The sequence below is a fragment of the Archocentrus centrarchus genome, chromosome 18 (assembly GCF_007364275.1).
Source record: "Archocentrus centrarchus isolate MPI-CPG fArcCen1 chromosome 18, fArcCen1, whole genome shotgun sequence".
In the NCBI taxonomy this organism is placed as follows: domain Eukaryota; kingdom Metazoa; phylum Chordata; class Actinopteri; order Cichliformes; family Cichlidae; genus Archocentrus; species Archocentrus centrarchus.
This window is the reverse complement of record NC_044363.1, coordinates 20434327-20460449: the sequence shown is the minus strand read 5'-3', so window position 1 is coordinate 20460449 and position 26123 is coordinate 20434327. Positions and strand designations below refer to the sequence as shown.

General features: G+C 44.5%; 4 protein-coding genes across 7 annotated transcripts; 2 read left to right on the top strand and 2 right to left on the bottom strand.

The window, feature by feature from the left end:
• Window positions 1–1488: 1488 nt before the first annotated feature.
• Window positions 1489–7397, bottom strand: mettl3 (methyltransferase like 3). The gene is made up of 11 exons (XM_030753402.1): window positions 7162–7397; window positions 5199–5389; window positions 4642–5103; window positions 4377–4552; window positions 3329–3542; window positions 3008–3195; window positions 2420–2458; window positions 2229–2337; window positions 1969–2034; window positions 1774–1886; window positions 1489–1693 (listed from the first exon to the last, which is right to left on the bottom strand). Exons 1-11 carry the CDS (start codon window positions 7262–7264, stop codon window positions 1579–1581), a joined length of 1776 nt encoding a protein of 591 aa, XP_030609262.1. The 5' UTR covers window positions 7265–7397; the 3' UTR covers window positions 1489–1578.
• ttc5 (tetratricopeptide repeat domain 5) lies at window positions 7317–12463 on the top strand. 3 transcript variants are annotated; one of them, XM_030753405.1, is made up of 9 exons: window positions 7317–7374; window positions 9066–9198; window positions 9297–9508; window positions 10377–10527; window positions 10638–10729; window positions 10846–11049; window positions 11675–11889; window positions 11981–12125; window positions 12201–12463. In XM_030753405.1, the coding sequence occupies exons 2-9, from the start codon at window positions 9162–9164 to the stop codon at window positions 12318–12320; spliced, it is 1176 nt and encodes a 391-aa protein (XP_030609265.1). In that variant the 5' UTR covers window positions 7317–7374; window positions 9066–9161; the 3' UTR covers window positions 12321–12463. The 3 variants fall into 3 exon arrangements, with proteins under 3 accessions (XP_030609265.1, XP_030609264.1, XP_030609263.1); XM_030753404.1 differs by lacking the exon at window positions 7317–7374 and adding an exon at window positions 7606–7880 and having other exon boundaries at window positions 9119–9198; XM_030753403.1 differs by lacking the exon at window positions 7317–7374 and adding an exon at window positions 7606–7880.
• A 1523-nt stretch (window positions 12464–13986) lies between these two features.
• Window positions 13987–17320, bottom strand: ccnb1ip1 (cyclin B1 interacting protein 1). 2 transcript variants are annotated; one of them, XM_030753407.1, is made up of 5 exons: window positions 17191–17282; window positions 15860–16164; window positions 15388–15534; window positions 15011–15185; window positions 13987–14406 (listed from the first exon to the last, which is right to left on the bottom strand). In XM_030753407.1, exons 2-5 carry the CDS (start codon window positions 16160–16162, stop codon window positions 14291–14293), a joined length of 741 nt encoding a protein of 246 aa, XP_030609267.1. In that variant the 5' UTR covers window positions 16163–16164; window positions 17191–17282; the 3' UTR covers window positions 13987–14290. The 2 variants fall into 2 exon arrangements, with proteins under 2 accessions (XP_030609267.1, XP_030609266.1); XM_030753406.1 differs by having other exon boundaries at window positions 13988–14406; window positions 17274–17320.
• A 2099-nt stretch (window positions 17321–19419) lies between these two features.
• Window positions 19420–25915, top strand: si:ch211-212k18.5 (sal-like protein 4). Its single transcript, XM_030753847.1, has 3 exons — window positions 19420–19660; window positions 21346–24683; window positions 24809–25915. Exons 1-3 carry the CDS (start codon window positions 19585–19587, stop codon window positions 25037–25039), a joined length of 3645 nt encoding a protein of 1214 aa, XP_030609707.1. The 5' UTR covers window positions 19420–19584; the 3' UTR covers window positions 25040–25915.
• The last annotated feature ends 208 nt before the right edge of the window (window positions 25916–26123 follow it).

The window sequence follows — 26123 nt, the reverse complement described above, 5'->3', positions numbered from 1 at the left end:
AACCGCTTGACTGTAGCTCGACTTTCTATCTGCCGCCGCTACAGTTCCTGTAGAGGAGATGAAGCCACGACTATCCTCCACGACATCCTGGGGCAGTGACAGCGAAGGAACAGGAAGCCTCAGTCGGGGTTCCCAAGTCTATTTCTCCACCAAGGCCCGGCTGTCTTTCAGACACCAGCTGGACAGTAACATCAATGCAGTGGACGCCACCTACTGAGGAGGAACGAGGGCTTCAGAGGAGCTAAATTAACCCAGTTTTCCATCGCCCGCTCACGCTTGGAGCCCGTGCTGCAGAGCTGAAGGCCCGATAGTCGAGTAAAAATGCATTTAACACCACGTTTAGATGGTAACAGCAGTAGTTGTGCAGAGCCACAGTTTGTGTTTTAACCTCTCGCTCCTCGCTGCCCACACAGAACTGCTAATGATTAGTCAGATTCAAAGGACAGAGGAAAACAGACTGAAATAAGACTTGGGTGTTCAGAAGTCAGACAAGTGGATCCACTGCCCAAACGGACATACCGATGAGCAAGAAGACAACATTGAGTTGTTTACAGCATTCACTACCAATAAGTGCATTACTTTGTCTTCTTTTTGGAACTTTTGCTTTGTTTTCTACTGTGTTTCTTTTACATTTTCTTTGACTATCTTTGTGGAAAAAAACTGATGGCTTATCAATTTGCTGACTAGATCATGGCTGAAGTAAAATAGGGGCTGTTTCACAAAGCAAGATGAGGCAGATAACCTTCAGTGTGCTGAAGAGTGTGACTGTCTGAACCTTATCATTAAGTCATCACCATGAATTAACTCTAATCCTGCTCTGTGACACAGAACCCTGCAGGCTTAAAGTGAAATTATACAACACGGACAATCGTTTGCTGTTTTACAAAAGGCACTAAGTCTAATCTTAGCATCTAAATGCATGAGGGTTGATACTATGTGTAATATTTGCAGGCCCCGGTCTGTTTAGCAGCAATGTTGTCACTAGTTCATTCATCTGTGAGACTTTGTGTGGCCGCCGAAGTGCAAAACACAACATATCAGGAAAGACAACAAATGTTTGCTGAAATCTGGTTTGTTTTGCACCTCGGGGCCACCATATGAAGTAAACCAAGCTACACAGCAGCTTACTTCTGTCAGGTACTTCGCTAGTCATGCTCGATTCTGATTGGAGATAATTGGAGAAAAAAAAAAAGTTCTGGTTGTTTTTAAGATGCAGTTTTGTTTCTTAAGAAAACCTGTATTCGCCTGAACGGAAAAGTTATGACTGTTAAGATCATTTGTTCAAATCCACAGAACATCAAGAGCATCACAATTCTAAACTAACCAAATAAGAAGAATTTTATTAAAATGTTTCCTGTCTTTGCTTGTTTTTTTCTTTTATTGTTGGCAAACAGGATGCAATAATTCTGGGGATCACTTAAAAACGTGCAGAGAAACTATGAAAAGTACACAAACCAGATGGAGACAGTGCATCTTGTCGACAATATTTATTTTTAAAAAATGTTTACAGGTATAAAAAAAAATAAAACAGTTTGAAAACAAACTTCTTCAGATGCATGAGCAGTGATGATGATGTCATCACTGCATGTTTTTGGGTTTGGAGATGACGCCGTCTGGATAACGCTTCTTAAACCGAGCCACGACCTCGGGGTCCAACAGATGAATCCCGTCCAGCTGGTTCCCGAGAGTTACCCTGGATGGGAGTGACATGGACATTTTAAGATGCGCCGAAGAGCTCGCTGGTCACTAAATTAAAGCACGACGTTACGTTACCAGTTGGGTTGGACATTGTGAGGTCGACCAAAGAGCTCAATCTTCCTGGTGCCCGGTGAGAGTCTCTCTATCATGCCGTAGATCTCGTCCGGTTTGTGACTCGTGGAGCGGACCTGAGAGCGCACAGACATGATTCAGGCTGAAGGAGTCATGGGTAATGACAGCATGTATAACAGAGGATTCATAGTTGTTTACCTCTGCCACAATGACATCACAGTCCAAACCCCTGTTGAACCCCTGCGGGTTTCCTTTTACACCGACCTGAAGACAAACACATTTAGAATGAGACGGTAGCAGCTCAGGAGGTTTTTTTTTTTAAACATCTTCTAGCTATTCAACGGCCTCTTTTACAACCAAGAACTAAAAAGCAAAAATTGCTGAAGGTTAAACTCCTTGAGTCCGATGCCCAGCGGGACAGCCCACGCAACATGAGACGGAGATCATTTCAAACGTACCAAGCAGTGCTCCTTTCCGTGGTTCAGCCAATGACCCGTCCTGCCTGTGCGGATGATTCTCTGGAGCTGGTTTGTTTTCACCCAAATGATTTCATCCACACGTTCATAACTGAGAGGGGAAGATAATGGCAAAATAGTTAAAAACATAAGGGAAAAAGATGAGCTTATAGTGACACAAAGGCAAAACTTACCCCCATAGGCTGAGACACTCTCTGCCCAGCTCCATAGCCCTGTAACAGGAAGAGAAAGAGGAGTTTGAATAATGTTTCGAAGAATAATGATTAGGACTGGGTGAGACACCACTTATCAGACATTTAGTTGCCTGCTTTGGGTAAATAATTAACCTGAATAGTGCCACAAAGTGGCGCCTCTTTCCTGTTCGGTTGAAGTTGAGTGAAGAGCTGTGCACAAACACTGATGGGGGCTTCTCATCATTTATGACTGACTGCAGAACTGTGGAGATCTGGCACTATATTTATTCCAGAACAGAGTGCCAACGTGGAAGTTCCCGGCCAATAAATGCATTTGTTAACAAGCTGGTCTAAAGCCCATGCAAGCAAAGCTACCAGGTTTTCACCATCACATTAAAGGATGAGCACCCCCATCATGTAATAGCATGTATGCACACATACGCACCTTTAACATGCTGTAGAGCACCAATTTGTAGATCAAATTAAATGGTTGCTATGAGATAAATGGTCACAATAAGCAGTAAGCTGTCCTGCTGAGGTCACGAGTGCTGAGCCATATTTTTGAGCATGTTGGATCGCTTTAGTTACCTGCCAGTGACCCAGAGGAAGAGGAAGCCGTCATCCTGCAGGATGGGGATGTTAAGTTTTCTCATCTCGTCATCAGTCAGAGTACCATAGGGCAGCTCCATGTGGATATCCCAGGGAGGGTCGGCCATCACTACTGCAAACTTACCCAGGATGGATACGTCCAGGTAGCGAATATCACAGCAGATCCACTGAGTAGCAAAAAAAAAAAAAACAAACCAAAACAAAAAAACGATATTTTAAGATCTAAAAAGATATCAGGACACATGTATTCATCCTATCACACAGATAGACTCCTATTTAATCATCAATCCTCTTCCTCACCTGTGCAGGGAAGAGTTTGCCCACATTGCTGTCTGCGTCCTCTGCATGGAGACCGAGCTCTGCCGTCCCCGCCTGGGGTCCCAGCAGGCTCCCTTCAGTCTCTGGGGGGCTGTCGATCTCGTAGTGGACGTACTTACAGGTGTCCATGTGGAAACACGTATTGAGGAAGGAGCAGTCGCCGAGGCTCTCGTCTGTGTGCTTGTTGATGATGCGACTGCACGACAAAACATACAATATACGTCACAAAGTAATTTAACGCTGAAGGAAACACAACTCCTGATTTTTCCATTTAAATTCCAAATTACTTAGACATGGGCAGAGAATCCCTCTTTACGCAGGCTGGAGCTCTCCCAACTTTCTGAGTCGCACCCCTTAAAATGAAGCATCTACATGCAACATCAAATATTTACGAACTTGTACCATTTAGGGCCTAATATCACAAGATGTGACTTATAAGAAACCAATATGATCTGCCACTGGGAGGATCCTGGATTATGTTGGTTTATGAATCAGGCTTTATGACCCCCTAAATCTGCACCTCAATCATCGATCCGTCTGGCACAAAACCGATTCAATTTAAATCAATCAACAGCCTCAGACAGTATTTTGAATGAAGAAGGATTTTCTGGTTTTTGAGTGGGCCGCAGCACTCCTGACTTTGAGAACCACTGGAATAGAGTATTTGGCATAATTACAGTGCCACCTGCAGGCCAAAGTGAGTATTACTCAAACACGGACGTTAATCGGACTTTTAAAAACAAGGATGCAGGTGAGTAACTATTCTTAGCAGGTTAGTCAGAATGTCCCATTTATAAAAAAAAAAACTAATATGTCTGAATATCAGACCTTTCTCTTGAGGCACAGCAGCCTGTTCTTATGATTTGGAAAAGCCAGGACTATTGTGGAAACTTTCAGTGTTTGCATTACCTTATGTTAGTTTATTACAATGTCTGCTTTGTTTTATTTAGTTTCATGTTACATTTGCTGGTACCAGTTTAATCTGTGGGCTGTTTATAACAGTGTAAATCTTTATAAAGCAAATACAGACCGAAAGTGTAACTTGGTGCACGGCTGAGGCGTGTCTCCAGCCCGAATGCACTCTTCTTTGGTCCCGTGATCACAGAACTCCTGGACCTGAGCTCGGCCGCGAGATCTGAACTTTTCCACGATGGACTGCTCCTTGGCTGTGCTGGCGTTCAGCAGCTCCAGAATCTCTCTGCTTAACTGGGCAGGAAACATAGTCGCATGGTAGCCACAGTGTTAATCACATTTTAAGTGATTTTTAAGCAGTTAAACACTGAACTCTCCGTTACCTTCTTGCTCTGCTGCTCCTTGGTGGACTGCTGGTTCAGAAGGCTTTCAATCTCCATGTCCAAATGAGACGACTGGCTTTTACTGCTCCTGCCCTTCTTCTCCATCCCACTTCCTGACGCCGAAGGCCCCGGCTGCGAGGAGGAGGCCGGCGTCAGTGACGTGGATGATGAATGAGGAGGAGAAGCGGAGCTCTGAAGAGAAGGTGAGAAGCCTGCAGCCCTTTTGCTGTGCATCTGGTCTTCTGCTTTTCTCTTAACTCCAGTCCTCTGGGCTCCAGCTACAGATCCAATCATAGCCCAAAGTTTTGTGTGGTCCACAGCTATGACCACTGTGGAGGAAGACGTGGAGGAGGAAGTTGTAGAAGAAGAAGCTGAGGTGGGCTCTCGGACCTCAATGAGCTCCTGAGCTGAGAACTTAAGCAGCAGACTCTGGATGCACCCATGACTAACAGCAGTTTCTGACTGTGACGAGAAGCAAGCATAACAAAGACACGTCAAAACCACCTCAGCAAACATTAAGTTCAAGGTTAACACAAGCACTGCAGACAAAAACTCACACTGTTGAGTTCATTTGTGATGGAAAGGGAGTCTGTCGGCAGTGTAAGACTCAGATCAGACAGATATCCCAGCAGCCTCTTCTCTAGTTCAGGGTCTGGTGGTTTTTCTGTCTCCTCCTGAGAGGTGAATGGAGCTGACGGGGCCGGGCTGTCACTCCTGGCTGTGGAGCCGTCTGTGCTGCCTCCAGCATCTGAGGGGACAAAGGATGAAGCAAAAAGTGCAGAAAAAATTGTCAAGATTCTCAATTTGAAAACCCTGAAACTTTTCATAACCTTCAGCGATGAAAGCAAAGAATTACAAGAGAGGAAAAAAATTAAGCCAGATGGATTATCAATGTAAGCAAACTGAGCATTTTCAGTGACATAATTATTTCAAACAGCTCCCAGAACTTGAATAAGGCCATGAGACACCATTTACCACCACTGATGTAGAACTTGTTTTTATGGAAATGTCGATGCAGTTCTATTACTGCAAACATGAGTTTTGCTGGGCACAACCAAGTAGAACCCCCACAAGTTACATTTAACCACACAGTCATTCATTCTATACACTTTAAGCACTTCATCAAACTCACATCCACAGCCAAATTAGAATCATCAATATACCTGAGGTCAACCATCCAAAGCAACAGACAGAACACAAGAGAGGTGAAAAATAGTGGAAGCAGAGTGGAGAGGGTTGAGACGAGGGTCAGTGGTGATTTGTGACAGAAGGATAGCAGCAAGAGTGAAAGGGAAGGTTTACAAGATGGTAGTGAGGCCTGCTATTATATATGATTTGGAGATGGTGGCCAAGGAGGACATGGTGGAGGTAGCAGAGCTGCAGATGTTAAAATTTTCATTGGAAGGATTAGAAATGAGTACATCAGAGGGACAGCTCAGGTTGAGCAGTTTGGAGACAAAGTTAAAGAAAATGCTGAGATGGTTTGGACATGGGCGGAAGAGTGATAGTGACTGTATTGGACAAAGAATGTTGGAAATGGAGCTACAGGCAGGAGGAGCAGAGGAAGACACACAGAAAACTCATGGATGTAGTGAAGGAGGACATGCAGAGGGTTGGTGTGACAGAGGAGGATGCTATGGAGAGGGTGAGATGGAGGCAGATGATCCGCTGTGGCCCAATATGTATGTTTCTGAATGACAGAAGGAAGCTGGAGTACCTGGAGAGAACCCACAGTCACAGGGAGAACATGCAAACCCCACACAGAACATGGACCAGAGTATACATCAAAGCAGTTTATGGCTCAGGGCTACGGTTATAATAAAGCCACTCAAAAACAAATGAAAAATCCACAAACCTTTTAACTTCCAGGTCGAAACTATGTATGTATATATTTTTATACATTCTATTTTTTGTATATTTTACACATTGTTTATTTCTGTATATCTCTTGATTATATTGATTATACTAGATTATAATATTTTTATTTTAGAGAGTTTGATTTTCTGTTACATGGCACTGAACAGGAGTGGCCCTCCAATCTCATTGTACATCCTGTATAATGACAATAAAGGCATTCTATTCTATCTTTTTTTTTATTGCCTATGTTGGCCAACCATAAATAAATGTGCAACTCTGTGCAACTGAGGGGGACCCACCGATGTTTACCCACATCCTGCCACACTGTCAACAACACGAGCTCTTTTGGTCACACTTTCTTCTGCAGAGTGATTATGGTTGGCAGGCTAAGTCCAAAAATAATAATAATAAGTTCTATTATTAAACTGCTCACAGCACGGTTACTTTTCGCGCTTGGAGCGTCACAAGAAAATTTGTCTGGTGCCATTATATTTAAAGCAGATACATCCATAACACGTCAAATTATACAATCCACATGGCTGCAAAGCATTGCGGACCAGAGGGAAAACGCGTAAAGCTAAGTAAGGGTCGGACTGACCCTAACATATGAATAACAAAGCCAGCTGCTGCACGGTAGCAGGGGACTGGCCGACATGGACCTACCCGCGGACAGCTGAGCCGGGTCTTTCCGCCGCCGCTGCAGCCTCTCCCGCAGAGAATCCAGCTGCTTCTTGTGCGCCTGGATGTTGCTCCATGTGTCCGACATGACGAGCTGGAGTCAACGGCAGTGCAAACACCGACACCGGTCCCACTGAGCACCGAGTCGGGGGGGTGAGGAAGGAAAGTTGAATCCTGTCCACCCTTGGAGGGAACCAGGTACAGTACACGGCGAAAACGTGTGTCGGGTAGCAACTTGGTTGGGATTAAAGGTTCCGCCTCAGTTGTGTTTTGTCAGGGATTTAGTATGGAGGTTATTTTGCGTGAGAAAAAAACATATATCAAATTCTATTCAGGTGGTATATTGGTAAGTAATTACTCATTGCTTTAAACTTAAGTTAAACGTTAATCTGCTAATTTCCGAGGCGGATTCATTTTGAGTACGGACCATCCGGCGTCGCTGAAATTAAAAGCTTGTTTCCTCTGTGCTGAAACAAGTCGAACTCGAGATGCTTCCTTAAAAAAAATTACTTTTTTTTTTTTTTTTTTGGTGGCAGCACACAGATCTTATAGCCTAATATCCCATAGTTTCTCAGTACGTTGGTGCGTTTTGCGCCGCCTCGGTGTCAGCTTTGGCTGCTGGTCCATGTTCTAACGCAAAGATGGCGGAAGAAGAGAAAAGCGGTGAGGCTGTGGGAAACAAAGACGAGCTGCAGATTATGAAGGTAACTCCGCTCAGCAGAAACACACATTTACTCAGATTACGCCGACTGTCCCTAGCCTGTGTGTGACTTCCTGTGGGACGGTTTCATGTGCTGCTTGTCGGGAGGCTCCAGAAAGACTAGAACAGCCGGCTGCAGCTGTCACGCTGAGGGACCTTTTTTTTAGTGCCAGCTTTAAGCTTTGATGGTGTGTCAGGTGCAGGAGTGCCATACTTATCCTTGTGTAGCTAGAATGGCCTCAGATGCTTCACAGCACAGCGTTAACCCACCGGATAACGGTCTGATATCCGTGCTTTGCTCGGATCCGTACGCTTCTTGCTGAGTCACCGGGCTGTCGGGGTGCCTCAGCTTTACGTCTCCAAGTATGAGGAGTGTAGTTGCACTGACATGTTCTCTGCAGACCCTTCAAGGTTTCATGCCTCCTAATGTTACAAAAATACAACTCTTAATAGTTTTTAAGCTTACAAACTACCAGTAACTTCCACCTATGAATCATTCAAGCATAAAAAAGGTGCCAAACTCAGGGAATGAACCAGTGTTGTGTCTACATGTGACAGACAACTTAGCAAAAATAAATCAATATTTTAAATTGTATCTTTAGCTGTCAGGAAGCCATTCTTAAAAAAGGGAAACGGGGAGGAAAGGCTGAGGTATGCCAGATTACACAAGAACTGGGCTTAAAATCAGTGGCAGCGGGTCTGACGGAGTGATGAATCCAAATTTGAAATGTTTGGCTCAAATCATTGTCAGTATGTACAGAGGAGGTAAGGAGAGAGGTATAACAGTGATCTTGTCAAAATTCATGGAATTATGAATGCACAAAGTATGATCAGATTTTGATCCACCATACAGTACCATCTGGAAAACATTTGACTGGCAATGGCTTCATTTTTCAGCGTGACAATGAGAACTATTCCTGGAGATGACTTAAAGAAATGACAAGAAAGCTGCCTCAGAGAGTTCAGGCTGTGCTGAAGAATAAAGGCGTTCACACTGAATATTGACTTTCAAGCTTGTTAGAATTGTACAGACTCTGTTGTCTGCCTTATATGCTGTATTTCCATGTATGTTTGCCATATTTCAATAAATCACTGCACTGATTTCCCATTTTCCAAGCAAAATATAAAGAAATGAGGAGTTAAACAACTAGTTTACTCAAGTATTTTCATTGCTCTTTTCCCAACACAGGAGCTGGTGGATGACCTGTATAAATTCAGAGATTGTTATTTTGAAACTCACAGTGTGGAGGAAGCAGGAAGGAAACACAGTGATGTAGCAGAGGAGATGGAACGGACCCTGAAGAAGCTGGAAGAGAGAGAAGGTGAGTGTCTAATTATTATTTATTTTTCAATTTAAAACAACCCATTACTTCTTTGATTTTTGAGGATTTCATTCATACCTGTTTACAACTTCCAACAGAGTCCTTTAAACACAAAGCTGAGTTTTTGCTTCAGAAGGGAAGGTGTCTGAACGTGGCTCCGGACTTCAGTGCTACAGCAGAGGAGTGCCTTTCCCGCGCTGTGAAGCTGCAGCCTGGCCTGGTCGAGGGCTGGAACACACTAGGGGAGCAGTACTGGAAAAAAGGAGATCTGATCGGAGCCAAAAACTGCTTCACTGGTGCCTTACAGCAGGTATGGTAGTGGTGGGAAAAGGAAAGTTTGTCACATTCTCCTGTAGGCGAGCCCCTGTTCTGCAGTTTATCTTGGGAATCTCCTGTGATTTAAGCAGACTTCAAACTTTATTATGAATAATTGTCATACACATCTTCATACATTTTGTGCGTTTACCTGATGTTACCTAAGTTGCCAGATTGACTATGAAACAATGTCTGCATAAACAGTCCACGCTTATTGAATATTGAAAAAACCAAAATCCAATTCAAGGCATTTGTGTGCAGCTGATCTCTGTTCAGGCAGGAACGCCTGTTATATTAGTTCACTGTCTTCACAGTTTTCGCTGTCACCACAAAAAGTGAGACTTTAACACACAACTATATTTTAGTTAGTTGAACCATATGTCCAGCTCTTTGGACTTGTGCGATAAGTAGTTGTTGACTTTGGTAAAATATTTACAGGCTCCTGCCTCCAGAAAATAAAAAAGACTTTTGCAGATTTAAACATCGAGCTTGTTTTCAGTGATGCAAAAACACAAAACTGTCCAATTATGGGACATCTTCATCTTCTGTTGATATGCAAAGCTCTTATTGAGCACTAATCCCAGATAATATCTCCTCCTTTTTATATAATTTTTTATATATATAATTTTTATATATATATAATTTTTTGGCCACAGCAGCTTTAGTGGCAGTAGCGGGAGACAGGAAATGGGAAAAAAATACAGGGGAGGACACGCAGGCAAACTAGCGACAGGCCGGGAGTTGAACCCACGCAGCCTGTCTGCATCGCACCGCAGAATATACATGTGGTCGCCTGCTTCACCACCCGGGTGCCCTAGGATTCATTCATTTATCTGCCCGTGTTTTGTCTTCCACCACCGTAGAGCAAGAACAAAGTGTCTCTTCGTAACTTGTCAATGGTGCTGAGGCAGCTGCCCGCAGCCGACAGCGACGCTCATGGCAAGCAGGTGCTGGAAAGTGTGGACATGGCCCGGCAGGCTGTGCAGTTGGATGTGAAGGATGGGACGTCCTGGTGTGAGTAGAGACATGATGAACAGTGCTGTTTTTGCTCTTTGAAACAAAGGCGTGATGTTACAGAGATGCTAAAGACCGATGAATTCATATGTTCTGCCTTGTGTTTACAGATATCCTGGGAAATGCCTACGTGTCGCTGTTTTTCACCTGTGGACAGAATCCGCAGCTATCGCAACAAGCTCTAAGTGCTTATACGCAATCTGTGAGTGCACACGCACACATACACACCAGTGGAATATCTGCATGTTTTTTATTTTTTTTATTTTTAAAAATCAATGTATGAATCTGGATTTTATTCCCATCTTCCCCCTTCTGCAGGAAACGGTGGATAGAGCTGCCTCTTGTTACCCGGAGCTGCATTTCAACAGATCCACTCTGTTCCAGTACGAGGAGATGTTCGGGTCTGCGCTCGCCGGCTACAGTCGAGCGGCGGAGCTCGACCCCGGCTGGAAGGAGCCGCCAGAGAGAGAGAAGCAGCTGCTGGAATATTTAGAGAAAGTGACCGAACTCCTACAGAACAAGGTAGGAGAAAGTGTCGCTCGGGACTCTTTATGAACCACTGGCATACTCCTTGTGTTTTCCAGGACATGGTACGAGTACATAAATGGGCTGTATTTGAGGTGATTTATCAGACTGTTTATCAGTGGAAAGCCCCAAATTAATTTAATATTATAGATGACTGAGTAAGCTCGGCATGCTGAGACGCCTTTTTTGTTCAAAAAACTCCAAACAGTTAATGATTGACTCGTAATCTGTATCAGCTCAGTGATTCCTCTCTATAGGAAAACTCTGGAAAAAGCGTCTTGCTGGCACAGATGAGTCTTGAAACTAAATAAGAAAATAATTTCTGTAACCACTGGAAATATAGAATTAACTGAAAAAGATGGAAGAAATTTTGGCAACATGAAAAAACTTTAATGCAAGTATTTTTAAGATCACAGCTTTTCTTTAATGCTCTTATGATTTTTTTTGTATTTTTTACTAAATGCCACCTGTGAGCCTGTTTACTACTTTCACTGTCATTAACAATTACTAGGGTGGACTACAAATTTTTTATTTTTTATTTTTATTTTTTTACCACAAGATGGCAGCAAAGTGCAGCCTTGGCTCTTGTTTTTGCTCCCTAACCTCCGTCTCATGCGTCCAGGGGAAGGTGAAGGCCCGCCGGTTACGGACGATGCTGTCGAACCTCAACACGTCTGCTTTGGGTCCCTGCTCGTCTCCTGAGTTTCGTTCCCCGACCGGCCGCGTGGGCAGCCTGGAGCCCCGAACTCTTTCCTCCCTGACACACGGCCACAACGCTGGGGTGGCTGCTCTGGGGAAGGTGGTGTTCAGTCTGGCTTCTGAGGGTCGCATGGCCTTGTAAGTGCACCTTATTTTCACATTAATAGTTGTTTTGTGCACATGAGGGTGTGATAGTGATGTAAAATCCTGCACTGTTTTTCCCCTCTAGTACGTTTGGCATGGTGGACAGTGAGGAGACTTGTATAGTGGTGATGGTTTACAACACAGCGGACAGTTGGGGTGTCCTGATAGGTGATTCCGTAGTCATTCCTGAACCTCAAGTCAAACGACACAGTATAACCCATAAAGATAAGGTAAGCTTTGAATTAATGCATACTGTTTACAGTCAGCACAGATTATCTGACCTTCTCTTGTCCTCTTCACTGCAGTCATTTGATTTTAGAAGTATACGAGTGGACTCCCCTCTGCTCCTCATCGTCAACGGCAAGAAGCAGAACGTCAAATGTCAGATTGCTGCCTCCGTCAGCTACAAGCCTCAGAGCGAATGAAGCAGACTAAAAAGGCCAAGGACCAAGCTCGTTTTCCTTCTTTTGCTGGATTTTTGAAGTATTTGTAGCCGTTTTAAGCTGTTCTGTAAATAGGTCACCGTGTTACACTTGTTTGTATTTATAAATCTTTTTTATACTCTGTGGGTGTGGGGTCAGATGTGTGTTATTTGTAAATGAAAGGACCTGTGATGTGAGAGTTGTAACCTGTTTACTTAAAGAAAAAAATTTTACAGCGAGAAGGTCCTGGGTTTGAATCCACATCTGGCCGGGCCCTTTCTGTGTCGAGTTTGTGTTCTCTCCATGTTTGTGTCGGTTCTCTCTGGGTACTCCAGTTTCATCCCACAGTCCAAAGACGTGCTCTTAGTGGGGTTAGGTTAACTGGTGATTCTAAATTGCCTATAGGTGTGAGCGGTTAGCCCTGCAACAGGCTGGTGACATGTCCAGAGTGTACCCTGCCTCTCGCCCTATGACAGCTGGGATAGGCTCCAGCCTGTTTTTTGTGTGTGTGAACACTGAAGTTCTCAGGGGGAACCTGCAGTTTCCCCATAAAATACATTTTGAGTGATTAGGAGACATTCAGGTTTTTAGGTCTATTCAAGTGTTGCAGTAAACCACAACAGCGTGAACGCTCTGATACCATCGCCCACAAACTGATGCAAGTAGATTAAATTCAGCTGTCATTAAATTTATCATTTAAACTTGTGAGAGATATATATATATATACATTTTTTCATATGAGCACCAGTCTTTATGGCAGGGATCCTCACATCCAGGCCTCGAGAGCCCCTGTCCTGCAGGGTTTAGATGTGTCTCTGCTTCAACACACCTGAGTCAAATATAGAAGTCATTAACAGGACTCTGGAGAACTTGACTGCATACTGAGGAGCTAATTCAGACATTTGATTCAGGTGTGTTGGATCAGGGACACATCTAAAACCTGTAGGACACCGGTCCTCGAGGCCTGGAGTTGCCCACCCCTGCCATAGAGTCTGGTGATGTGAGGTCCAAATTTGGTCACAATTAGGGTTGCCACCCATCCCATAAAATATGGAATCGTCCCTTATTTGGCAGTTAATGCCAAATAACCCTAGTCACAATCTCAAGCACATCAGCAAATCTACAACAGAACGGAAGAACAAGTGCTGCAATGGCATAAAGTCCAGACCTCAGCCTGACTGAAATGTGTGTGTAAATGCATGCCAACAAACCTCAATGAACTGAAGCAACATTGTAAAGAAGAAATGTGAGACTGATAAAGTCATACAACCATTACTTCAAGTTACTGCTGTTAAATGTGGTTATGCAAACTACTGACTCATGTGGGGTGTTGTCATTTCTTTGGTTCAAACTGAGTGAGCTCCAAAGTCCTTCTAGAAACAGCTTTCACCTCCAGGAAAGACTCCAGGAGCTGTTACTCTGCAGCATCATGTAAATTAATAATTACATTTCAATGGTTAAGCTGCATTTATAGCAAATCTACCATTTTTTTGGGACTCTGGAGCTTCGAGCCTCTTTTTCTCATCTCTGACAGACCACCTGACTCTAGTGTTTCTGTAGCCTAAATGGACAACAACGAAAATTATCAGCATGTAAACTGGATGAAACTCGTTTCAGTAGCATCCATTTGTAGTTTTTTTTTTCCATCTGTTGTATTTTTTTATGCTTTACAGTCATCCCCTTGTGACTTTTTAAAAAAATGTTTCATCACTTTAATCCTGGATTAAAATACAGAAATGAGGAAATTATCCCAACTGAAAGCTTTTTGTTAAACAGGTCGGGGTTAGCTGTAAGACTCTGTGAAAATAGGCCAACAATAAGCCAGGAACAATAAAAACAATGACAACAAACACTTGCCCTGCACTCAGGGAAAACATGTACAACAGAACAGAGTAAAACAGAACAGCAGAGGATGAAACCGCTCAGTGTTCACTAATGAAGGGCCGGCACGCATCCCTGGCAGGGGAGCTGAACTAGAAGAAGGGTTCTGCTCCGTCAGCCTCCAGGCCGGAGAAGAAGCGACTGTCCCCTGCGGGGCCGAAGGAGAGGAATACAGAGCTCTTCTGGGGAGTTGCCTGCCGAGATACCCCTGGGTGATACACACAGGAGATTGATGGATGTCCTTTATTGTTATTCTTGCTAAAGTTCCCTTACACAGACACTCAGCTCACTGCTCTTGCTGTTCTTTCCTGATGACTAAGTCTTTTTGATAAAAGCCGTGTCTTCCTTCATGCCGTTTAGCATTATTTTCCCCCTGCTTCCTTCTCCTTTACATTCATCAATAAGAGCAAAATGTGAAAACTGATTTTATGAAAGCGCACTTCTTATTTATCTTTCTTTTATTTTCTAAACTGGAGTGATATTTTACTATAAATTTACTCATTTTTCTGCCAAACTGCTTTACTTTAATGGAGGTAATAAGGCCATACAGACATGTTCAGACTGTTGGATTTCTTTTGTACTCAACAAAGAACAGAAACTTACCAACTACTTACCTAATAACAGTTACTAATGATGAATTTAATATTTAACCTGTTGCCAGATATTTCAGTATCAATGCTGCTGTTCACATGTGAAAAGAATATTATTTAACCTTTGAAAGTCAAAAACCTCAGTCACTTTGTTGCCGAATTTCACAACCTAGTTGCCAAGCCTACGTCTACGTCAAATGAAGAACAATGTGCGCTTATTACCAGCGTTGTTGTCTTGATGTCGCGGTTGTTGTGATGTACGTCTTTCTCCCTCGCCCACCACCATGTTACGCAGCCTCAGAGAGTCGTACAGCCCCTGCAGTTTCTTGTACTGCCTGTTTCTCTCCATCAGCCTCTCAGACACCTCACTGTACTTCCTCTTGTACTCCTCTGTCACCTGGCCATCAGGATTTAGAGAAGTGTGTTAGTGGTGTCTTAGTGCATCGCTTCACAATTCAAAGTTAAGATTCACATCTTAGCCCTAGAAGCTATTTAAAACCAGATTACTGCTGCCACATTTCAACCATGCTCAGTAAGTTTATTAGTGTCTGATTTGTAACAGAAAGTGATGAATCAGCACTTTAAGAGTTGCCAGTTACTTTCTTCAGGGAGGCAATTTCCCCCTTCATGGCAGTGAGCTCCAGTTCTCTGCTCTGGTTCTGCTGAGTCAGCATCTTCTCCATCTGCTTCAGCTGCGTGTCGGCCCGTGACAGGCTGTACTCTTGATACATACGCTCCTGATGGACCTGCGCACACAAAGACTGACAAACTAGAACACATCTGAGTCACATAAACAGAGCAGGGCTGACATGTACAAAAAAGTACACAGCAATGGAAGAAAAAAGTATCTCTCCCACCTGACCGTGATCAGCTGATTTTTTTTTATACCCACTCTGCATTTTCATAGTTTTTTTGAAAAAACAGAATCTCAAGTTTAACATTTAGCAAGGGTTAAAAAAAAAAACTATATTAGAAAATGATTTTCACACAGGAGGAATCGCAGCTAGAAAATGATACTGGTATCAAAAAGTAGGTGATTTTATATTGACTATTCACATGGAGATACTTGACCTGATAGCTCCAGAAGGCCAGAGCGCGGGTACTGATGTCCAGAACGACGTCTGGTCGCAGACCTGCTAGCACCATGGCTTTGTACTCCTCAGAAGGCGATAGCTCCGTCCTCACAATGTCCAACTTTCCAGACAGCGCGGACGAGCAGGCCGGGCAGATGGCGGGGGAACGGCTGAACTCGCCGGATCCGTGCTGATCGCAGAAAATGTGCGAGCAAGCTGTGACCCAGGCAAAGCCGCTCAGCTTTGTGCGGCACTTTGGGAAGTTACACAGGAGGGTGTCGTCGCAGACAGACATGGCCATGGCTACGAAAAAGACAGAGTCACAGAAAATGCTATCAAGCAAAAACATTCTGTACATTCAGATTTTGAAAGACTAACCAACGAGTTTCAGGTTAGTAACAGCAGGCCCAGTGTGATGAAGGTGTGGTTTGGTGTTTCTTTTAAATATTATAATACAGACATGGACAAAATAGTTGGTACCCTTCTGTTAAAGAAAGAAAAATGCACAATGGTCAGTGAAATAACTTGAAACTTATAAAAGTAATAATAAATAAAAATGTACTGAAAATCAGACTTTGTGGTTCAACAGAATTGTTTAAAAGCCACAACACCCCCCCCCCACACACACACACACTTCAAAAGCAATGCCTGATTTACATTGGCTAATTTTCAGCAAATCTTTATTGATTATTACTCTTAAAATTTTTCTCTTTTCTCTTTCTATCTGTACAATCAGACATGATTTCAGAGACACAGTCTACATTTTAACTTAGTCTGAAACCTTCTTATTTTGAGATTGAAGTGGACTCTCCCTTGTTTTTAATCATTTTTAATAAAACAGAGTTGCAGCTGGACTTCAACTACTAAATTTTGGTACTTCATAGCAGCTTTTTTATTTATTGAAACCTTTTAATGATCTATGTTCACATAATCCCACAGATTATTTTTATTAGGTTTTTTTGTAGATGTATGTCTATTGAAAGCTACAGTAACTGTACAGGGGCTAAGATAAGATAAACGTATTGAAATTGGGTCAAATATCATTTTTAAAAAGCTGCCTCTAAGGACTGAAACATTTTGAGATTTGCTCTTTCATTTCTAAAGGCTTCTAATATATTTAAGAATAAAAAAAATATCAGTTTAATACCACAATTTTGTCGTATAAATGTAGATGCTCTGACACCTGAAACTGAGCTACATTCACGCCATTATGCTAGCACTAGCAGGTTAGCGAGAGAAAGCATCCGGTTCTCAGCACTTCACATTGATAAGCTAGTTAAACTGCTGAGTCAGCTCTTTTTCCTTCAACAGATTATTAAAAATATACACCTCTGACATGAATTCACAGACGCCTTGACATGACTCTGTCACATTTGGTTAAAAAACAGTTGATTTGAAAGAACAAAACCTACCACTACTTCTTCACCCAGTGAGAGAAACTGAGGCTACATCAGAGCTGCAATCTGATTGGCTGATTCGGCTCACTCTCCACCAATCACAGTGGCAAAATCTCAAACGTTCAATTGCAGAATTTTAGAACTGACCCACAAATTTGAGGTCAAGCTATTAATGTTGACACTTCAGTCCAGCTGTATGGTAGCTGTTAAAATAAACAGCTGATATGGATTTCATTGATGAAAATAATAGTATTATATTTTAGTGGTACCATAGTGTAGTGCTTTACACATTTGCCTAAGAAGTAAAAGATTCTGGATTCTGTCTTAGGAGAAAACCCAAATTCCTTTGGGGTTGCATCCAGTGTAAAAGATCTGCCAAATCAAACATGCTGCGCTACCTCCTGTGGTGACTGCCTTCACCGATAGCTGTGATGTGATTTGGATATCAGTGAAGGTACTGTTAATACTAAATTATAAATGACAATTTAGCATAGTGCTCAACAAATTTTTAGACCACCACCCAGTGTAAGATTTATGGCACAGCTGCCCTAAATTAACAGCATTGGCAATTACCCAAATATTTTTTATGTTTCTGTAATGGTTTATCCACCAGTATGAGGAAAAATCATATTTTTAATGGTAAAATATAATGATTGTTGTTAGGATGCTTTTCAGGAAAGGCCTTGCTTATTTATGTCAAACCTCATTCTGCAGGTGTTAAATCAGCAGAGGTCTGAAAATGCTTAGAGCTTTATGCAATAAAAAGCGCAACAAAATTAGTCCATAATAATAATAACTATAATTATTATTATTTGCAGCTCATCTGGTTTTGCTTAGACTTCAGTGTCCTAACGTTTTAGAAACAGGGCTGTATTTTAAAGTGACGTTAAAAAGTTTGACTAAAGTCCATCAATATGAGCTTGAACCGTAAAACTCTGAATGGCAGGTATTTCCTCAGAATCAAATAATGCCCATTTTTTTCCCCTACACTGCCTCTGAGTGGACAGTCTATATGCTTTCTGTGAGACACCTACTTAAATATGGCCCCCTTCCTCCTCCGCCACCACTCTTTTTCCTCTCCTGCTTTTATCCATTTCTCCACGTGGTACAGGAGTAAAGGCAGGGGGTGAAAGAGGGGCATTGTGTTGTGCAGCAGCGGGTCCGGGGGTTCATAGTGAGAGAGGGGAGATGCTCACTCAACTGTGTCCAGCACGCCATTGTCAAAGATTCCCATCTATTCTCTGCCTTTTAAATAGAGCTCCAGTGTAAGATGCTTTTTTTTTATTTTGGGAGGGGTGGTGGTGCTGCTGCTGGGGGTGGGTATTATGCGCTCGGTGATAACACACACGAATTACATGCATGCATGTGGAATAGATGTGTGGCCCCACTTGCAAACAGCAGCCGCTCAGTGCACTGTTGTTGATAATTGGCCCTGAGGAAATCAAAGGGTAGAGCTCGCCTATCTGCACTTCTCAGCACAATGCTGGGAAGGCAGATTTTTGACTCACGCTGATGGAAACCACCTGCCAGCTAGACTTCATTATTTGGCTGAGGATCAAAGTATAGGTGCAGAGCGTATGGGAGGTCCTAAACATGGCACCTGATTGATAAGTTACCTGTTAGATTGGTTTTACGCGTGTTGCCGCATCTTAATTAGACCCATCATTATTAGACTCCCCCTCGCTGTCTTTCTGCAATGATTAAAACATTTATCTTGAACAAGAAAGGCCACATCTTACGCCCGTTTTAAGTTGTTTTTTAGACACCCAACGGGCTTTGACGCCATTGTCAGGTTTTATTGAAAGTTTATGGCTGCAGCGTGAGAGTGTTAAGAAAAATAAAGCTGGAGGGAGAAAGAGAAAAAGAGAACCGGGGAGGCTGTGTGTTGCACGCCATTCAAATGCAAATATCATAGAACAAGGAGTGGTTCTGTGTGTGTGTGTGTGTATATGGTGTGTGTGCGGGGGCTCTCTGTATGTGCATGCAGTGGGGCAGCAGTGGGAGAGGAGGGGCGCAAATTGGACAAGTTTTTTTGGGGGGTAGAAGAGACTTTAGAAAACAGCCACACACACGGCAGGCTTCATGTGACACGGTGCAGCCCGGCGGATTTCCAAACATCACTTTTTCTTTTTAACTTTCTTCCATGAAAGACCGCTCTTTCAAAACTCCCCTTTCTTCCTTCTTCTCCTTCTTTTTAAGCCAAGGGCAGGACTTGCAAGACATCTTAAATTTAGATGCTTTCGGAAGCTCGTCCAAGTGCGCAAAAACGTGCCTAGTGCCATTGAACCAACTGATGCCCCCCTCTCCCTGTGACTCGCCGTGAATCATGTCACGCCGGAAACAGAAGCGACCCCAGCATCTCGTTAACGCGGATCCAGGGGGCCCGAGGCTGCAGTCGCACGGTGAGAAAACATGTTTACGAGCTTTCGTGCGCTTTTTATTTTGAATGTTTGGGTTTCTTTAGATCGAAGCTGCGTAGGATTTTTAACACATTACGCGTGGGCTACAGGCTGCATGTAAAATTCACTTTGAGGATCTAAATCTTTTTAATACATCTACCGAAATAAGTTATGATTTATGCAATTATGCCTTAACACGAGTGGCTTTTCTTTGATTCTTTTTCTGAAACTTTTTTTTAAGTATATGTTTGCATGGCCTTATTCCAACAAATGCACCTGATTTAACTGACTAAAAAAAGTGCCACATCACAGTTGGTCAGCTAAAGAAACCCCCTCTGTTTAATCGTTTAGCGCAATGGGCCCCACTAAATGGAGGCCTTGGGCACTTTGGTCGGGGCCAATAAACTTGTCCTTGTGAGTAGGATTAACTAACATACATCTGTGGCCATTTTCATGTGCTGTTCATCCTCTCGGAGACCAACAGGCTGCTCAGCGCTGACTGCTGGAGGGCTTTGATTAGTATAGAGCACTCTTATTTCTTCACAATAAGGTGCATGGGGAAGGGGAGAGGGGGAGGGAGGGAAGGCAGTGTGTTTTTGATAAAGATTAATCTTCCACCCTTCTATTCTGATCTTCCTTTGCTCTTCATCCATGCTTTTCTTCCTTATGTGCCCCTCTCCCCCTCATTTTTCCACCTTCTCAATGCTTCCCTCCCCTTTCTTTTCTCCCTCTTTCTCACCCTTTAGCCCTATTGACTGTATACTCCTACACAGTTGGGGGGGTTTGAAAAAACATTTCAGAGAATATGAAGGGTTGGGTTTTGTGGCATTAGCAGTGGGGATGCAGCTTCTAATGCGTGCACCAGCCCCTCCAGGTAAACTCTCACGCATAAAAGTGGAAGTTTAGTTTGAGACTTATTTATGGTTTGCTTGCAGGTTTATAGGGAAGGAGTTTCGCTTGAGGTACAGTCTTTCATTCCATCACTGTCTCTCCAGGAGGGAGTAGTTGGTTTGTCTCTCCATTGTTGTTACCCTCCCCCTTCTTTTTCTTTTTTACTCTTTCTCACTCCCCGCTCAAGATTTCTGAAAGAATTTGACCCCTGAGTGCCAGAGGTCAGATTAGTTGACCAATCAGAGTGTGTGGACAGTGCCCAGAACCCTTAGCTTGGCCTGACCCTTGACCTCCACTGTGACGTAAGGGGGGGGGGGGGGAGGGTGAATAGGGAGATGAAAGACGTAACCGCTGTAGGGAGGGAGTGGGTTAAGAGGGGCTATGGGTTGTCTTGGTGATGCCCATTGTCCTCTAAAATGTGTTGCCATAGCAGCAAGGTGGTCTGTGAGCTTTTTTGTGTGCACAAGATGTTTGAGGAGTTTTGCTCCGGAGAGCACAGATTGAGACAAGATATCACAAAGACTCGTGGACAGCGGAGTTTCTTGTTTATTTGCATGTTCAAGGCCACTTCCTAGCTGGAATTTCTTTTGATGTTGTAAGTGTATCTTTTGGTATGCACACAAATTTTTTTTTAAACTAAATCCATAAACAATAACTGAAAGCAATGTAACAAACACAGTTGAAATGAATTTACAATGCTGGATATTTGAGTTGATATCGGAGCTTGAGCAAATAAACACGCAGGTTTTCAAGTTTTAAAAAGCCCTCATCATTCTTCCTTTTCTCTAAATCCTCAGATGACCATCTGGGCTTAAAGTCACCATCCACATCTCTGGGCTCAGAAGTGACCTCATCAGGATCCTCCTCCTCATCCCCCACATCTCTCCAAGACTGCCAGCCGCCTCTGGCCCCTCGCCCATCCCCTGGAGGGCTCCACGCGCCCTCCTTACCCAGCGAGAGCTCGCCTCCTCCCCACTGGCCTAGCCACATTGCCCCCTTCACAACATCCCTTCCCAACACCCACTCCTCCCTCTCCCCGGACTTCCCACACCCATCGCTGTCTTCCCAGACTCACTCGCCTCCTCCCCTGGGTCAGACCTCTGGTTCTCACAGCCTGCCCCACCAAGGGAACTCTCACTCCAGCATGACCTCCCCACCAACAGGAAGTTCAGCTACCACCACTACCTCCACCTCCTCTTCTTCCTCCTCTTCTCAGAGTGTGCCACCTCACCCCGAAAGCTCCAGTCCAAGTCAGCAGCAGGCCACCAGCTCACCAGGCGAGCAGGGACAGATCCAGGTCCCACCCACACTGGCGGTACTTTTAGAGGAGCTGAGGGTTTTACAGCAGCGGCAAATCCACCAGATGCAGATAACAGAAGAGATCTGCAGGCACGTTCTAAGGCTCGGAGGAGCTGTCTTTGGCCAAGACAACAATGCACAGGCAAGTGGAGCGGAAAGCAACCAGAAACCTAACGGAGCAGCATCTTCCTCACCATCACATCCTTCTACTGCCACTCCAGTCACCACAGCCTCATCTCTTTTGACTGGCCTTCCTTCTTCTCTCTTCCCCCAACCGTCCATCTCTAAATCAGGCACTTCACACAGTAACAGCAGCAGAGCTACATCTTCCTCTACCTCATCCTCATTATCATCTTCTTCTTCTTCTTCTTCTTCATCTATTTCATCCACTATCAGCTCCTCTGTTGCCTCCCTACACCCCTTGTCCCTGTCACTGGGCCTGCCACCACGCTACCTCCATGAGAAATCATCTAACACCTCTTCATTTGCTCACAGCAATGGCATTAGTTTCCCGACTCCTTCCCTTCCTCCCACCAGCCATTCCCAGGACCTCCAGTCCAGCTCCTCTCTTACCTCTGCCTCCTCATCAGGACGCCCTCAGCACATCTGCCGTTTTTGTGGAAAAGTGCTGAGCAGCGATTCGTCCCTGCAGATCCACCTGAGGTCGCATACAGGTGAAAGGCCCTATCAGTGTCCAGTCTGCTTGAGCCGTTTCACAACCAGGGGGAACCTCAAAGCTCATTTCCTACGACACAGAGAGCAGAACCCAGAGCTGTCGCTCTCCCTGCTGCCCCCAGCGCTGTCAGAGCAAACGCATAGTGGATCTGCCACGGGGGGCATCCAGAGGAGGCGCAAACGGCGAGCTGATGACGATGAAACATTTAATGGCGTGAAAGGAAGCGTTCCCGGCATGACAGAGAGCATGGCTTTAGGATTCCTGTCTGGTGGCTCTGCTCGGGCCTCACCTTCCTCTCTACCTCTGCCCCCCTCGGTGGACATGGCTCTGTTGTCCACAGCCCATTCACTGCTACAGCTGAACAGGGCCTCGGCTGCAGCTGCTGCAAGTGCATCAAGCACCGTGCTGCCGTCTTCCTCTTCGTCTTCTTCGTCCTCCATGGGCAGCCAGTTTAAAGGAGCAAAGCAGCAGCGCTTTGACGAAAACACTCCTCCTCACTCCAGCCTCCATTCAGCCTCACCATACTCCCAATTGGCCCATTTGCCTAAGATTCTTTTCCCTGGAGGTACCTCCCCTCACCACCTTGCACTTCTGCGGCCACCCGGACACCCATCCACCTCCCACCTCACTTCGACTCATCAGCTACCCTTCCCTTTCCCACCTTTCCCCAAACCATCTGCCTCCTCTCCCTCCTCATCCTCTCCCACTACCTCTGCCCAGACCTCTGACACATCCAAGTTGCAGCGGCTGGTACAGAAGCTTGAAAAGCAGCCTCAAGCAAGCTCCTCCTCTTCTTCTGCCTCTTCTCCCTCCACCTCCTCACAAATTACTACGGAGGCGAATGGAGACACACATGGCCATGACCTAACCACCACCTCCAGTGCCTATCGCAGGGAAATGTTGGCTGCTCTTGGACTAAGCCCAAGTGCTAATGTTGCAGGATCAGAGACCAGCCAGGGAGTCTCGTGTTCAGGCGCTACCACTAATCCTGCTTCTCTGCCTGCTGTCCAGGCTGCTAATCAGTGTGGAGTGTGTTTGCGTGTCCTCAGCTGCCCTAGAGCTCTTCGTTTGCACCAGGCCACACATCTGGGAGAGCGCCCGTTCCCTTGTAAGCTTTGTGGTCGCTCCTTCTCAACAAAGGGCAGCCTTAGGGCCCATCTGGCCACTCACAGGGCAAGGCCACCAAACACCCGCGCTCTGAACTCCTGCCCACTGTGCCCACGCAAGTTCACTAATGCCTTGGTTCTTCAGCACCACATCCGCTTGCACCTCGGAGGGCAGATACCGCCTGATGAAGACGTGCCCCCTGAAGATGCCGCAGAAACGGAAAGCGCTGTCTTCAATGATGGTGAGAACGACTCCATTAGCTCCCCATCTAAAGCACAACAACTCCTTCCACTGGCCTTAACAACAGGCACCAAGTCTCCAATTAACGCTCTCAGCTCAGTGTCCACTTTCAAGCAATCCACAGCTAATGATGCCACATCTGTGAAGACTGAGGAATTTGAGTGCTCAACACCCAGTGTTAGTCCACCCCTGACCCGCAACCCCCCTCCAGCAGGAGCAGAGGACAGTGCCCCAGTTGACGGTAGCCCCATGAATGGCTCCCTGTCCTCTGAGGAGGAGACCCACACTGACCGGGGCAGCACCAGCCCTTTCAAAGCACCCTCAGCTTTAGCAAATGGAGATTCAGAGGGTGAAGACATCCCTCTTTCTCTCTGTGTTTCAAAGCCTGTAGGAAATGATGTGCCACACAGAGGTGTTAAAAATGATGAAGAATCCTCCATGGATAAACCCACCACTAATCCTGATTCTAACCCAGCTGCAAATCCTGTACCTCCACTCCCCCTCCCTGCCAGCCCCAGAGCTATCCCGGAAGCAGAAGAGGCCTGTGGTGGTGCACCACATGAGTCACAGGAAAGAGATGCTGCTCATGGTAAAGGGAAAAGCAAAACTCCCAGAGAGTCTGTGTTGGACACAGAGCTGGAGAAGGACGCTCCAGTGGGGGAGGGCTACGGCGTGCCAGAAAAGCCTTCAGCGGATGCTGAGCCCTCCGTTGCAACAGGAGCACCAGCACCGCACACCCAGCCTCATCGGCCAGACAAACCCTACAGCTGCTCCCACTGTGGGAAGGCTTATGCCAGCCGGAGTGGACTTAAGGTAAAATAAGCTATTCTAGAAAGCTTGATGTAAAGATTTTTAATGTCCCTCTTTTTTGTCACTTTTTTTTTGTTTGTTTTTTTTGTGAGAGTTTGTAAATAAATATCTTTGTGTCCCATCGGCAGGGCCATATGAAAACCCATCCTGGAGTGTTGACCAGTACCCCCTCCAAGGCTCAAACCAATGACAATGACTTTGCGGAGGATCGGACTTCCCATTCGTCCAGTAAAAACCCCGGACAGCAGGATGAAAACCAGGGATTGGTTAAATCCCCTGAGAAAGGCGATGGCACAGATCCCCTGCTGAACAGCGTTGGCTGTGACGTGGCTGATGAAGCTATGGACACCACTGCGTAGAAAGTTAGTATTGTTGAATGTCAGTTTTTAAAGGGTCCTGACAAGGGAATGTATTTTTTTTTTTTTTTTTTAATAGAATAAAATTTGATTCCTAGAGTAATAATTTTAATTCACATTTACCTTTTTGTTAGGCAGGTAGGTCTGCTGTAGTTTATACTGTAGTATGATTCCAGTGATTTTGTGAATGTAGTGTTTACCTATGTATTTTTCTATTTCTGAGACCACAGTGAGGCCTTATTTTACACTTCTCAGCATTACCATGAGCTGAATTGTTCTTTCTGTTGTTGTGCTTGTTCCGCACATACTGTATGATAGTTGGTTTTTTTTTTTTTTAAAGAAAAAAGAGTCCAGAATTTTTACAAACTGAACTCCATACCAAAACAGGTCAGATTAGTAGTGGCCAGAGTTTGTAAATATGAGCTAGGATTACATTTTAAGATTTCTTATTGTTTCCCAATTCTTCTACTTTTTAAGTTTTGTTTTTTTTTAATGCAATGCTGCTGAATGCATGTGCCGAGTTGCACTGTGAGCTGCACTGTGTCCCGTGCTGCCGAAACACCTGCTGAAACGAACACATGCTGTGATGACTGTATCCGTGATGCTGTTGATAATTATACCTGTGCGAGTCCTGTAACTTAAAGCTGTAGACTTTTCCCAGCCGCACATGGCCTTGTTTGCATTGCTGTATCGATTATTGCTGTTATCTACATTGTGGAAAATGCAACAAGGATGACCCCCCCCCCCGTCCGTTATAACCGCCTCCATCCTCCCTACTGTCTCAAAGCACTTGAGTGTTCTGCTCCTGCACCGTCTGCACTCACTGCATTCCTGCTTAGCTCAGTTTAGCATTTGTATGCTTGGCTCCACCCTTTGTAAACCCTTTTTTTTTTTTTTCTTTTTGTAGCAAAGGCAAAATATGTTCCCATGCCATGTATAAAAGATAAATAAAACAAAGGCAATGCGAAGAGGAGACCTGTTTGTTGCTCGTCTGGTGGTGGGGTTTCTCTTGGGGTTTTTTTTTTGGTATTTTTGTCTGGGTTCAGTTTAATCCTGTGTCTCTGTGAAGTCATTTATCTGTTTAAGT

Bases quoted from the DNA above. Each gene is read 5' to 3' on its own strand.
- si:ch211-212k18.5 (XM_030753847.1), top strand. From the start codon at position 19,585: ATGTCACGCCGGAAACAGAAGCGACCCCAGCATCTCGTTAACGCGGAT. The intron at 19,661-21,345 runs GTGAGAAAACAT...CTAAATCCTCAG, and splicing joins CCCGAGGCTGCAGTCGCACG to ATGACCATCTGGGCTTAAAG. The intron at 24,684-24,808 runs GTAAAATAAGCT...TCCCATCGGCAG, and splicing joins CCAGCCGGAGTGGACTTAAG to GGCCATATGAAAACCCATCC.
- ttc5 (XM_030753403.1), top strand. From the start codon at position 7,818: ATGGCGGAAGAAGAGAAAAGCGGTGAGGCTGTGGGAAACAAAGACGAG. The intron at 9,199-9,296 runs GTGAGTGTCTAA...AACTTCCAACAG, and splicing joins GAAGCTGGAAGAGAGAGAAG to AGTCCTTTAAACACAAAGCT. The intron at 10,730-10,845 runs GTGAGTGCACAC...CCCCTTCTGCAG, and splicing joins TAAGTGCTTATACGCAATCT to GAAACGGTGGATAGAGCTGC.
- mettl3 (XM_030753402.1), bottom strand. From the start codon at position 7,264: ATGTCGGACACATGGAGCAACATCCAGGCGCACAAGAAGCAGCTGGAT. The intron at 3,543-4,376 runs GTCTGTATTTGC...TTTGTCGTGCAG, and splicing joins TGCACCAAGTTACACTTTCG to TCGCATCATCAACAAGCACA. The intron at 2,459-3,007 runs GTAACTAAAGCG...TTCCTGTTACAG, and splicing joins TTCCTCTGGGTCACTGGCAG to GGCTATGGAGCTGGGCAGAG.
- ccnb1ip1 (XM_030753406.1), bottom strand. From the start codon at position 16,162: ATGGCCATGTCTGTCTGCGACGACACCCTCCTGTGTAACTTCCCAAAG. The intron at 15,186-15,387 runs GTAACTGGCAAC...CCTGATGGCCAG, and splicing joins AAATTGCCTCCCTGAAGAAA to GTGACAGAGGAGTACAAGAG. The intron at 14,407-15,010 runs GTAATAAGCGCA...TGTATCACCCAG, and splicing joins ACATCAAGACAACAACGCTG to GGGTATCTCGGCAGGCAACT.